Genomic DNA, 14,525 nt, shown 5'->3' on the forward strand with positions numbered 1-14,525 from the left:
GTGTGTCTTTTGTGTAAATCCTATTTAGAGCATTATGGTATGAGAATAGGTACTGTGTCGACATATTCACACAACCACCGAAGACTGACTGTTGCCTATGAGAATGAGTAGGCATTTAGAATCATTCTCAATGAATCCACTTTTTGAACCCACCCCTTAATAAAGGACTGGACCAGGGTTGTGACCAGGTTAATAAAGGACTGGACCAGGGTTGTGACCAGGTTAATAAAGGACTGGACCAGGGTTGTGACCAGGTTAATAAAGGACTGGACCAGGGTTGTGACCAGGTTAATAAAGGACTGGACCAGGGTTGTGACCAGGTTAATAAAGGACTGGACCAGGGTTGTGACCCAACTCTGAATGCCTTGATTAAAAACACCCCTTGACTGTCGTACATCATTCATAACAGCAGCATTCACTTGTCCTCCTTACCAATAAAACTGAATCGTTATGTCTTTATCACTACCCCCTTAATCTCTGCTCAAATGACAGCTAAAATGTGATTATATTCATACTTCTTATTAAATTAATATATAATCCATAACACACAGGCAGTTGTTTCTTTGTTGAATAAATGGTAGTTCACTGATCGTTTAAAATGGGTATATAGGCTGGAAAAAATAGTGTACTTCATATCCAGTTCCACATCATTCACATGAGGGAAATGACTAAGCATCGTGACACCATCAGTGGAATCATCTTATGGGTGTTCAGAAATATCTGTTCGATTTTTTTTTAATTAGAAGGGTGTGGAGCAAAATTGTGGAACTGGCTGGTTTCTCATAATAATGTATACCGGAGTATTTTGAACAACTTTGTCAGAACCTTTAGAACTCTAAAGGAACCGTGTTCAAGGAATACATTTGAATTTGACTGTTCATAGTATAAATCTGTCAACAATCCCCAGTAAACAAAGAGTCCAAAAGATGTCCTCAGGGAAGCCGGAATGTGGGTTCAGATGACGTCTTTCTAGGACGTCCAGATGACGTCTTTGACATCCTAAAGACGTCATCTGGACGTCCTAGAAAGACGTCATCTGGACGTCCTAGAAAGACGTCATATGAACCCACATTCCGGCTTCCCTGAGGACATCTTTTGGACTCTTTGTTTACTGGGTCACTTTCTGGGCTAGATGGTTATCTAGCAAGCACGCTATAGCTAGTCAATTTCTTATTTAATCAGGGTGGAATCCTAACTCAGGATCCAAGACTTGTTTGTTTTCATTCTAGCAGTTGGTATAAAGCTAATGAAATGAGGGAGATTGAAGGTTACATGTTTTGACCAAAGCGCTGGGAGAAAGGCTAAAACAATGGCGTAATCTGTGAATGTTGAAGTTTTTGCAACAATTGATCTACAAATGTACCGTATTCCGAGGTATAACCATAATTATATTATACTGGGGTATTTCACCAGGAAGGTATGAACATCTGGACACCACCCAAACCTAGTGATTGACAGTTCAATGATAACTGTGTTGCTAAGTTACCACCCTAGTCATATTCTTTCTTCTTTTTGTAGGAAGAAAAGAGCAGGTTTACCTCTTTCACAAGTGACAGACCAACCTCTGATCTGCTCTGTCCTGGTATTTTACAGGAACAAAAAAGTAACAGACAAAAATAGATTATTCTATTTGTTTTAAGCTTATACGTTTGCAAGTGCCATCATAATGGAAAAGAAACCAATTTCTATTATCTTACAAGTCATTTTACCAAACGTTTTAAGAACATGATAGATGATTATATAAAAGTGGTTGTCCCCAGTTTCACCTTGGAAATAAGGTGATTGCCTTATGTTTATCAACATGTGTGAATGGTGTCTATCTGTAGATATTCAGAGAGACAAATTCAATTCAGAATCTTAAGAGTCATCAGATGGATATCGATGAGTCTGGGTTCACTCGGTTGGCTACAAAGTGGTTCAAAGTACAGCATGAAGTACAGGTCAAAGTTCGCACTTATCCTCTTTTCGAAAATATCAAATGTCTTTGTCTCCCTGGAAACAAAACCAGGTCTATCAGTAATAGATGATGTTGTCCTTCATGTTCATCACACACACATATTTTGTGTTGCCTTCTCCAGTGTTCTCTAGGTCATTGGTGACTCCGACCTGATCCGTTTCACAGACGCAGCACGCTCTTTTGTGTTCTTTTCGCCACCGTTTTAGGCTGTGATGTTGTGCTGGGGGAAAGGGGGACGAGAAGATTCCTGGGCAGGGGAGAGCAGATCTGTCAGGTGGAGTATTTGATTTTGGATGTCTGTGTATTACTGCCGAGACTGGAAACCCCCGCAGTAGTGGCAGCACCTTGAGTCTCCACAAACATTGGATCCAGACAAGCGACTTTGGCAGCGAAGAATGCATGGATGCAGTGCAGCACCGCAAAGAGATTAGAAAACTCCAACTCCTGCAAAAGAAAAGACAAGACACAAAAGATAAGACATCACGTAGAAAGATTATTTGTGTAATTTGACTGGTTCTTATGAGAACGGAACCAGGAACAAACATAAAACCTGACTGTCAGATATACAACATAGGGTTGTTACCTTAGCTTCAATAGCTTTAGAGTCCTGGATATACAACATAGGGTTGTTACCTTAGCTTCAATAGCTTTAGAGTCCTGGATATACAACATAGGGTTGTTACCTTAGCTTCAATAGCTTTAGAGTCCTGGATATACAACATAGGGTTGTTACCTTAGCTTCAATAGCTTTAGAGTCCTGGTTTTGGAACAGAAACTTGATCTTGCTCTTCCCATCGTCAGATGATCCTTTAAGTTGGGAGAACTTGTATCTCCACAGCACAGCCTGTATCAAGACATGGTGTGACAGTGTCAATCATATTTTCTTTCTCTAATACTTGCAAATGTATTTTGCAAGATGCATGACCTTAGCAAGCAATCCAATATACAATGCCCTGTGTAAGTTATGGGACAATAAAGAATTGTCTCTTCTTCTGGCTCTAAACTGAAAAAGGTTAATTAAAACAATGACTATGAGGCTAAAGCAGAGATTCTCAGCGTTTATTTGATGGTATTGTGTCACCAATCAGAAGTTACAACTTTGTATGCATAGTCCCCCTATTTTAGGGTACCCTAAAGTAACTCATGTTTATGATTGTATTTCAGTCTTCCTTTATATTCCTCCGGAGCTGTCAAGGCAACGCCATCTCCCCTTCAACATGCCTATACAGTGCGCTCCACAACGGACCTTGCCCGGCCATGCGCTAAATTATACTGGATTTTCCTCCGGTGTCTGGGGGTTCGCAAAGGGAGTGAGCAGCCATGTTTTCAAAGTCACCTGATAAGAATAAGACCATTATATTATTACAGTATAAGCATTTGCTGGTTAGTTGTCATCAGCACTCAAGTTGAGGGGGGATGAGGGGGGATGGCATCCCCCCTGAAATAAAAACGGTCAAAATCATCCCCCTTCTAAAACTGCCTTCCCCCCTTTCCATCCCTTATGTCATTTGATCAATGAACGTGGTATTACTGCTATTTCAACATTTAGTTTTGCGCATATTGAGTAAAATACTGTGGGCGAGGGGGCATGCACACATGCAATGGCATTTTTACCAAGTCACTGACGCTGAAGTCACTGACACTGTGGGGATGATAAAATTGTCCCCATATGATAAAATCCACCATCCCCCCTGATTTTCTTTTACAACTTGAGTAGCCTACTGGTTGTCATGATCAAACATTACAAATGCAACTTACCGAGAAGCCACCCTTCTCTGCCCTCTCCCGCTCACTTGGCTTAATTCAGCTGCTATAATTGAGCCGCTATCACCGCTACCACTGCTATTTATAGACTTTAGTACGTACGCAATTTTAAACGAGCACAGCCCGTTTTATAAATAATGCTGTAACAAACCTATATAAGGCCTAGTAGCATCTCCAAGCGAGTCAAGTCTCTTGGTGCAGTAGCTAGCACGGCAGATTGGGGAGCGTGAGATCATGAGGCCATGTCCACACAGAGACGAATTTGGGTGTATCTGCTAACGTTTTTTATCGTATGGCCGTTTCGTCCACAAGGAACCGCGTTCTGGGAGCCTGAATACGCTATTTTTTGAAAACCGGGTCCCAGAGTGAACACATCTGAAGACACCACCCTTGCATTTCCGTCTTTACAAGCCATACGCATCTTTCCTGAACCGAAGACGCCACAGCCCCACCTCTCCCTTAACCCGCATGCGCTAACCCAGCCAACAACAACAACAACAACAACAACAACAACAATGCCGCCTTACATGGTTGTTGCGTTCGTTCTGCAGAAGCTATTGAGCTTCATTGGGCTTTTACAGCAAAATGGACTGCTGCTCTACTACCACCGCCAGCAACAAATGGACCTGGAGAACAGCTACAACATGTTCTTCAATATTGAATTATTATATTATTAAATTATATTTAATAATTCTTGCATTTTCCGCCATTGTTCTTCTTCGTGTGATTGTTCATCACACGAGTTTTGCGCATGCTCCATTGGTCTTCTCTGTTTTTGGTGGTCATTTGTGGCAGCGTTTCAGCATTTTCAGTGGTTTCGTTTGGATGCACATATTTCTTGAGACGACTTCGTGTTTACGGAAAAGCTTTTTTAAATGAAAAAGAAAAAGATCGGTTCTGTCTCCGTGTGGATGTGGCCTGAGTTCGATCTTTGCTTGGAGGTGAGGGGCAAACCACCCTGCCATCCGCTACAATAGGTAGTACTTTCAGACTACACTATCAGCACTGTCAGACTTTCTTGGGGAATGAATTCACTTTCTCCCCACAGTGAAGGAATTTGACCTAGAACACAGCAAGCAATATGTCTGTTGTTGTTTCTTCTTCCCCTATATAACGTGTCCCAGTGGAGTCGTTCTGTCTTGGTAAAAGGCCAAAAGCATCTGCAGGGTGGAGTGAGAGGACTGAGCTGGAGGGGACCATCCATCACAACTAATGGGCTCAGACGACAGTATCACAACGCAGACAACGCATGAAGCAGAATACCTTAGACACTATAGAACTAAACGGATCCAGTCGCATCATGATTAGATTCGCACCGAGTCAACAAACTCAGATGTAGTCTGCTGATATGGTCCCATTTCTACATGAAGGGGTTGAAGAGAGGAGTATGTCATGGGTTGCGTTTACCTTTGATGCAGCGTCGAAACAAACGAAGCCCATGCTGAAGTCGATGGTCAGGCCCATCAGATGGCTCTCCATGATGCAGGCGTACGTTTTACACTGAGGAGTGAGCGTTAGCATGACGTTAGCGACAAGAGGCACAAAGACAGCAACACTTTCCCTGCTGCTCCTTAAAACACATGGACGTCAATCAGGATTTGTGAGAAAAAACCCAGAATAAGCCGGGCTTGCAGTGAACTTTAGAATCCAGATAAAAAAGCAGCTTTGGCGTTCAGTACCTGTATTCTCTCCACCTCCAAGAACGTAGCCATCTGAAAGGCCTTCTCCCAGATGAGCAGCTCGCACTCCAGCTCCACACTGAAGGACACGTCCTCCCCCGTCTCCGTCTGGACGCTGAAGCAGTGCTTCCGTTTGTCCAAAAGGTCACTGTCCTGAGATGAACTTAGTTAGTCACGCTGTCACACTGATGTGACACACGTGCAGACGGTTAGTGACTGGTGGATGAGAACATGTGTCAGTTCTTTTACTGAGTCTATTACTGATCTTCAACATCCATGCACTGACACACAATGATAAAGACACGATGCTCCTGAATTAGCTTGTCTGTACTGTAGCCTTGCAAAGGCCCAATGGACTAATGTACAATCAATTAATCAAGTAACCACTTTGAGTGGTTTAATTTCTGTGAAAGCAGAGAAGAAAGACACAGTGAATAACTCTTGTTAATATTTCAGGTGTAACTCAGGCATGAACATGTTTGCCTTACCTTTAAGACTTTGCACATGATCTCATACACAGTGAAGCTTTTCTCTGCTCTGGTCCAGTCCCATGTTGTCACCTGCAATTCCCATTTCACTTTAGTGTTCTTCTATAAATAAATGTCTTTAAATGTCTTTAAAGCAGTTATCATGGCTTTCTACATGCAGGATCATCGTGTGGACACAATGGGGAAAATGCATTTTAACATCCAAATAGCACTAGACCTATCTGTTTCAAGGAATTCTATTCCCTGAGAGCAGCATTATACAAAAAAAAAACGTAACTTGAACTTTTGTTTACAAAATCTCCATTGTCAACAAACCATTTGAACAAACAAATTCTTGTTCTATATAAAATGTTATTATTTGAAAAAAATCACGATTTAAATCAATCCTTTAAATTCCAAGCTAATAACACCTGTTTTGTTCCAAAACATTTAATTAAGTACTCCACTTCTCAGCTCTCTATACAGCATCAGATCAATTATCTTCTGCAGAAATCTTTTAGAACTTACATTAGTCTGTTTCAGTTGCTTTCCATATTTTATCCCACTTAATATTTAATATTCGCTAATATGAAAATGTGCACACTTAACTGTAAATCTGCCTCTGTGTGAACATCACAGGGGTATTGTGGGTAAAGAGAGTAATGTGTACAAAGCAAAGATTCTGCTCAAAGTCTCCAGACTTCTGCAGTAAAGGCAGTACTTAATACCACTCATCTTCTCTCCATTCATGTGAAGTACAATAACTCCAATACTCTAGAGTTTTATCTTTATTCACAATTCCTCACATAGTCAACAAAACGTAAATGTGGATTTGATGATAATCATCAATCAAATGGAAAGCAATGGAGGCCAGATGGAGGACAATCAGGTGTGTCATTGTGATTATTGTCCAGCTGGGTAACATTATGGATTGAGCGTTCCATAAAATAAATATGTGAGACTTGTGCTTCTAGGATTCCACTGTTGCTTGGACAACATAAATCCATATCTGAATGCACACAATGAGCCTCATTGATCAAATGTGAGCAGAACAAAAGTGTAAATCGTTTGTACAGTAAGTGCTTACACAAACATTTTGGCATTCACTGGTTTTTTCGAATTTCAAATGTTTTAGTAGGTTAGATTGTGTTAGTAGGTTAGATTGTGTTAGTAGGTTAGATTGTGTTAGTAGGTTAGATTGTGTTAGTAGGTTAGGTAGGGTGTGTAGCTGGAGACCACTTGTACAGGCACTTTCTGTTGTCGAGTCATTTGCACAAACTTTGCGAGAATCGTCATTGGGTTTTGAATCGTCATTGGGTTTGAGAATCGTCATTGGGTTTTGATTCATCCATTGATTTGGTTGGATACTTATAAAAAGCAATCATTCAAACGGGGGTGGTTGTCATAGCCCAGTTATATGGCATTTCCAATGGTTTGATAAATATGAGAAGAGATGGAAAGGAAATTGTTTTCCTGGAAAATATACTACACTGCTCTGGCTCAGCTGACCAAAAGAAAAAAATCTGTTTTACTTTCTCGAGAGGATCCAGCTTGGTCATTAGCAGCAACATGACAGTCAGTCAGTAGGCTGTGGTGAGATAAGAGATGCTGAGATGCACTGTAAAGCAGGCACATTTTCATTACATCAAAAATAATGCAGTGGCAAATTGAAACATTTGCAGCCAAACTCATGTTGCTAATTGGGGCTGGGGAAACTGATGGTGAGAAGAATCCTAACCCTAACCCTGATGGTGAGAAGAATCCTAACCCTAACCCTGATGGTGAGAAGAATCCTAACCCTAACCCTGATGGTGAGAAGAATCCTAACCCTAACCCTGATGGTGAGAAGAATCCTAACCCTAACCCTGATGGTGAGAAGAATCCTAACCCTAACCCTGATGGTGAGAAGAATCCTAACCCTAACCCTGATGGTGAGAAGAATCCTAACCCTAACCCTGATGGTGAGAAGAATCCTAACCCTAACCCTGATGGTGAGAAGAATCCTAACCCTAACCCTGATGGTGAGAAGAATCCTAACCCTAACCCTGATGGTGAGAAGAATCCTAACCCTAACCCTGATGGTGAGAAGAATCCTAACCCTAACCCTGATGGTGAGAAGAATCCTAACCCTAACCCTGATGGTGAGAAGAATCCTAACCCTAACCCTGATGGTGAGAAGAATCCTAACCCTAACCCTGATGGTGAGAAGAATCCTAACCCTAACCCTGATGGTGAGAAGAATCCTAAACCTAACCCTGATGGTGAGAAGAATCCTAACCCTAACCCTGATGGTGAGAAGAATCCTAACCCTAACCCTGATGGTGAGAAGAATCCTAACCCTAACCCTGATGGTGAGAAGAATCCTAACCCTAACCCTGATGGTGAGAAGAATCCTAACCCTAACCCTGATGGTGAGAAGAATCCTAACCCTAACCCTGATGGTGAGAAGAATCCTAACCCTAACCCTGATGGTGAGAAGAATCCTAACCCTAACCCTGATGGTGAGAAGAATCCTAACCCTAACCCTGATGGTGAGAAGAATCCTAACCCTAACCCTGATGGTGAGAAGAATCCTAACCCTAACCCTGATGGTGAGAAGAATCCTAACCCTAACCCTGATGGTGAGAAGAATCCTAACCCTAACCCTGATGGTGAGAAGAATCCTAACCCTAACCCTGATGGTGAGAAGAATCCTAACCCTAACCCTGATGGTGAGAAGCTGCAGGGCCTGATGGTAAGAGCCTGAGGGTGCTCAAAGTCTGCCAGACAAGCTGTGTGCAGTACACCAGTACCTCTTTAACCTCAGCCTCAGTCTAGACCCATCAATCTGGAAAAACGTCTTGCCTGGTACCTATACCAAAACAAAGAACCCCCAGTGTTCTGAATGACTATAGACCGGTAGCCTTGACATCCCACATCATGAAGACCATAGAAAGACCCCTGGCCAAGTCATTCTTGGACCCCCTGCAGTTTGCCTACCAGGCAGATATTGTTGTGGATGATGCCATCATCTACCTGCTACACAGAGCTCACTCCCATCTAAATAAGGCAGCAGCACTGTGAGGGTCATGTTCTTTGACTTCTCCAGTGCATTTAACACCATACAGCCCTTACTACTTGTGCATAAGCTGCTGAGGATGCAGGTGGACTCCCCCAATGTTTCCTGGATTACGGACTACCTGACCAACAGGCCACAGTGTGTAAGGCTGGAGGGATGTGTGTCGGACTGGGTGGTGAGCAGCACTGGCGCCCCCCAGGGGAATTCTCGGACGACTTTGCTATTGTGGGATGTGTCAGTGGAGGCCAGGAGACTGAGGACAGAGGACTGGTGGACAGTTTTGTTGCGTGGTGTTTGCTACTCAAACTCAGCAAGAGAAGGGAGATGGTGGTGGACTTTAGGAGGACTAGAGTCCCTCTGTCTCCTGTTTCCATCCAGGGAGAGGACGTGGAGGTGGTCCAGAGCTACCTGGGGGTGCCCCCGGACAATAATCTGGACTGGACTGGCAACACAAATGTCCTGTACAAGTAGGACCATCTAGTTGTTTATTTTAATAGGCTAATATTACTCTTTAAACAGATTTCCTAACAATTCACATTATAAATGATTAAGACCGCTTAATATACTAATATTAATGAAAATGTATGAAAATGTAAGTGTCCACAAATGACAGCTTGATAAAAACGACCAAATATGAGGAATATACTAATACTATTTGTATAGGTAATGAACTCCATAGTGAACGTGCACGCCACTTTCAAACGGTTGAGATTTATCAAACCACGTACAGATAGAGGAAAGATTTCCGATGTATATGCATACATTCATATATCTGAAGTTGAGTTTTTGTACGAGCTTTTTTATATACGAAAAAACATACAAATGATGTTGTTTATAAATGACACCCAATGGACATACTGTACATGTTCAGCAACAGGGTGTTTAATACTGGTACTGTAAGCTGCAGAGAGAAAAGAGAGACCTACAGGATGTTTAATACTGGTACTGTAAGCTGCAGAGAGGATGGAGAGACCTACATGGTGTTTAATACTGGTACTGTAAGCAGCAGAGAGAAAAGAGAGACCTACATGGTGTTTAATACTGGTACTGTAAGCTGCAGAGAGAAAAGAGAGACCTACAGGAGGTGCTGAGAACTTGAAGAGTGAGGGACCCCTCAAGGCGAGGAACTTTGGTGAATACATCCTGTCCTGGGAGTCCTGCTCCTTCTCATCCACCCAGCCCATGTACACTATCTGTCAGAGAGAGAGAAAGAAAAAAAGGTATAAAGACACAGAATTAGAGGGAGGACAGGGATATAGGGGGAGGGGGGTTAAGAGAGAGTGAACGTGCTCTGCATGTTGAGAGAGAAGGGTAAGAATCAAGTCTGCACTTATCTCAGTCAAGATGATTGCAGCTGTGGCACAATAACATGTTTGCTTGCATTTCTCTATGGACATTTTTATGGATGACAAACCAGTGAGTGAAAGATTCAGGATGAGCCGTTGCTTCTAATGTGGTTTACATGCTACGTCCATACAAGATGAGATGTCAAGGAGGGGGAAAGAACAGCTCTACAGTTCTAGTTGGACCCTGGCTCTGCATTGGAGTAAGAGTTTGTAACATGAAGATCTAAAAGACGTCACACTGTTTAAGAATACCATCAATATTGGTTAATACCTCATACTGGTGCTTTTGTTTCACGCTTAAACGTAATGTTGCAGGCAAAACAGATAGCCTGGTATTATAAAAATTGTTCATTGACTGATTGTAAATAAAATAATAAGTGATATTAATTGTAATCTTACTCATTGTAATCTGTACATAGTTTCTTGACCTTTCACTGCCTATGGGAGCAGGCATGCAGATCTATTACTACATATTACTTCATTAGCCATGTAGATTATGGCCACTCATTTTTCATACAGTATGGATACTATTAATTGTAGCTATGTTTATCACAGGTTCAATTATGATTAATCAAATTATTAATTATAAATACAATGATGATCCTGTATTGGGAAGGAATGTGCCAGGGGCGTTTTGTGATCATGCACTCTGATAAACATCTCTTGACCAAAACGTCAGTAACGCTGGGTTTTTATGCAAGCAAGCAGTTGTTCTTTAGTTTCAAAGTGTAAATTGTAGTGGTGGTTTTATCAGTTCTTCTTACCTGCTGGTTGACAGGAAAGTTTCGGTTGATCTTCTTCACCTATCAAATCAAACACAAATGTCAGATCAATAAAGTAACTGAGTATGTTAAATATCGTGTCATTAGACTACCTTTGAGGTGTGAAAGCATCTGACCCATTTGGGTTTTAGGGTGTAATGTCAATTTAAGAAAAAGATTGTCTGGTTCTCCCACAACCAACGAGGCACCATTTATTTGATATATTTGATGACTAATGCATTGGCTAAGTAAACAAAACTAAAGCATTGCAGCCTTTCCTTTAAGGTAAGGGAACAAATAAGTAATTTTGCATGAGCAAATGATTGGGTGAGCTATCATGGCTTTTAATGTAGAATTGTTTTTAATTAGTGTGAACGCAATGCAGTTTATAAACTGTACCTGTATTTTTTTCAATGTGCCACTGAACATCTTGGCTAAGCTTGCTGGCTAACCCACCAAGAACAAGCCGAGGCCAACTCCCCCTCCCTCCATGCTTGTTATCCCCACCAAAAGAAAAGAAACCCCATTGATGTAAAACTAGTTCATTTATTCAGCATATGCAAATTGCTAAATGGGATAGATAGAGTCATTTGCGCAAGGACCCGAGGCTGTTCCAAAAAATCAATTTCCGTCTCCGTGGAAATAAAAGCAGAGGAAACCACTGAGCAACCACTGAGGCTTCAAATTAAACCATTCTGCTCATATCACACACAGGTATCACCCTAACCCTAACCCTGATCCACACCACGCTATCAATAGAAGCTTTCCTCAGAAGCAGAGCACCAAATTAAGACCCTCTACACAAACTCCCATCTTCCTATGGACATATGAACATTTCTCACAGCTTGACTGTGACCCCAGGAAAGAAACCAATGTTTACAATAACCACTATTACTAAAGAGACGTGAGCAGGGTATTAGGTAGTACCAAAGACCAGGGCCCTAAATTCAATGACTCTTAGATCAAAATAAATGTATGGATTCATGTCCTCAACATAACAATGTTTAAAGTGTGAGTGGGATACTTTTTCCTGCATAGTCACGTTATTATTGGTAAATGTTATTTGACTTATATAAGCGCCTTATTCCAAAGCGCTTTACAACAGCCTCTCATTCACCCATTCACACACACATTCACACACCAATGGCGGCAAGCTACCATGTAAGGCGCCGGCCCGCTCATTGGGATCAATTTGGGGTTCAGTGTCTTGCCCAAGGACACACAGTGGGTTCGAACACTGTGGGTCTGAATCACGCTACAACCCCTTTTTAATGCATCATGGTAAAAGGGTGGGAGGTGATGCAAGAAATCTCCCCTCTTTCACCCAGTATTTTACCCCAATGACTCATACTAGGGAGAATTATGCACAGTACGATCCTCACTTAGTCCACTCCAAACCAGCCAACGCTCCATTATCTCCCTCACACAGACCCATGGCTACATATTAATTACATTTCCCAGAGGTTTCTAGGTGTTAAAATACTCTTTGCTACATTCATACCTGGCTCTCAGCAATAATATTATTAAACATATTATGCCAACTCAGAAGAGTCACAATTTAATCTGAGTGGTGGTTTAGCAACAAGTTCACGTTAATATGTGACACGGTCTGGTGAAAGGGCGAAACAAGTCGGCAACCAATCAAAATATTCAGACTTTTATTTTGAAACACAGAAATGTTTTCAAACGTTGTTGAAAATCACAACACACACTCGCTAGTAGGGGTGTAACGGATCACCTAACTCACGGATCGGATCGTGTCACGGTTTTTGAGTCACGGATCGGATAATTTTTCGGATCAACACAAAACATAAAAATAAAAATAAAAAGCTTTTTCCTCGAATTCTGTAAAAACACCACTTTTACTGTGTAAAACCTACAACATTCAAGATGTCAAAACTGGTATATATGTGTGTGTGTGTATATATATATATATATATATACAGTATATATATATATATATATATATATATATATATATATATATATATATACATACATAAACAGTGGTGTGCCGTCAGGGCCAGCAAGGCCTTCTCTGCTGGCCTAAACATCATCAGAATATACATTTTATTTTACACTATTTTTTTTGCACTATTGATACGCACTATTGATATTCACTATTGAGATGCGTAACTATGCCGGTAGATGTGAAACTTTTGAAAGTGCGCAGGGAAACGGAGCTCAACAACGAAAGCTTTCGTTGACTGATCGATAATACTGATCGATTGTGTCCTGTTTTTGGGTAAACAATAACTTTCATTTAGGGGACACGATAAAAGCGCAGAGTCCACAAACAGAGGAAACTACGTTGAGCTTCTTTCTTTTCTGGCTGAAAACAACCCAGATTTACATTACCACCTGTCCACAAACAAAGTGTTTACTGGGACGTCAGGCAAAATACAAAACGACCTGATTTTTGCTATTGCTAAAGTGATGGGAGAAGAGATCAAAATGGAGATTAAAAAGGCACCCTTTGTCGCTATTATGGTGGACGAGACGACAGACGATCTTAAAGATGTTAGTTTAACACTCTTCATTGTAAATGCGGATTTATTGATTAAAAATGCTTCGGAAATATTAATATAACTCTGTTGTACTTGTCTGACTATGTTAAGGTGATGCGACGCCCGGTTATACTGTGTTTCTGTCTAGTTTCTAGAGCCATGGCGTCATAACGATGGTATTAAGAGGTAGAATAATTCAGGTAGGAATGTGTCGGACATCACTGAAGGCCTAGGTGTGAAATGCACCGCCCGCCACTGTACATAACATATTCTACACTCAAACATTAGGCTACATATTAAACAGAAACACACATTCAACTTAAATGATGCAGTAGGAGAGAGGTAGGAGGCACCTGGTTGCAGCAGTGAATCACTGGGCTCTTTAAAGCAGACAAATAAACATGTTTTATGCCACTTTTAACTAAATAATAAAGTGAAAGCTTACTTTAAACATGGTATGAAAAAATTGGCTACATTATCAGAAGTTGTCAAGCTGCCTTTTTCGTGCCTCCCTTCAACATACCAGGGTGATGTCGCAGCAAATGTGTGGCCATGCTCGTACGACTTTCTCGTTGCACAACGCTTAAACACCGTAACTTTTTTATCGACCACACTTCCAATCACACTGTCCGTCATTGTTATAATTGACAGAGAAGACAAAGTGCTCCCATACATGGGATTTAAATGACGAGGGAGGCATTTAGAGTTCTTCTCTGTCGCTAACATTAGCAGCACTCGCCATGATACACTTGGGCTGCGTTCGTAAATTTGCTCTGAGAGCGCCGGAGAGCACACTGGGTCCGACGTCATAAAGGGACCAAGTAATTTGATTGGACAAGAGGCGTTCCATGAATGCTGATCAGATTCCAGAGCGAATTTACGAACGCAGCCTTGTTGTTCTGGATTTTTTTTCCATTATCAACCTATCATTGCGCTTTAGAGTAAAACAAAGCACGCAACTGTCGCGTCCATCTTTTCATGGCAAC

At 41.4% G+C, this 14,525-nt stretch overlaps 1 protein-coding gene across 1 annotated transcript in view; it reads right to left on the reverse strand.

Annotated features, from left to right (window-relative positions):
* Positions 1 to 2,227: 2,227 nt before the first annotated feature.
* sntg1 (syntrophin, gamma 1) overlaps positions 2,228 to 14,525 on the reverse strand; it is a gene marked incomplete at both ends in the record, with an annotated part of 41,532 nt that continues 29,234 nt past the window's right edge. The window contains 7 exons of the mRNA XM_080546540.1: positions 2,228 to 2,401; positions 2,691 to 2,801; positions 5,129 to 5,221; positions 5,401 to 5,553; positions 5,889 to 5,960; positions 10,005 to 10,118; positions 11,036 to 11,074. Coding sequence (XP_080402666.1) covers positions 2,228 to 2,401; positions 2,691 to 2,801; positions 5,129 to 5,221; positions 5,401 to 5,553; positions 5,889 to 5,960; positions 10,005 to 10,118; positions 11,036 to 11,074 — 756 coding nt within the window. The remainder of the gene's footprint in view (positions 2,402 to 2,690; positions 2,802 to 5,128; positions 5,222 to 5,400; positions 5,554 to 5,888; positions 5,961 to 10,004; positions 10,119 to 11,035; positions 11,075 to 14,525) is intronic.

Source organism: Nansenia antarctica (genome assembly GCF_963989245.1).
Source record: "Nansenia antarctica genome assembly, chromosome: 16".
Classification (NCBI taxonomy): domain Eukaryota; kingdom Metazoa; phylum Chordata; class Actinopteri; order Argentiniformes; family Microstomatidae; genus Nansenia; species Nansenia antarctica.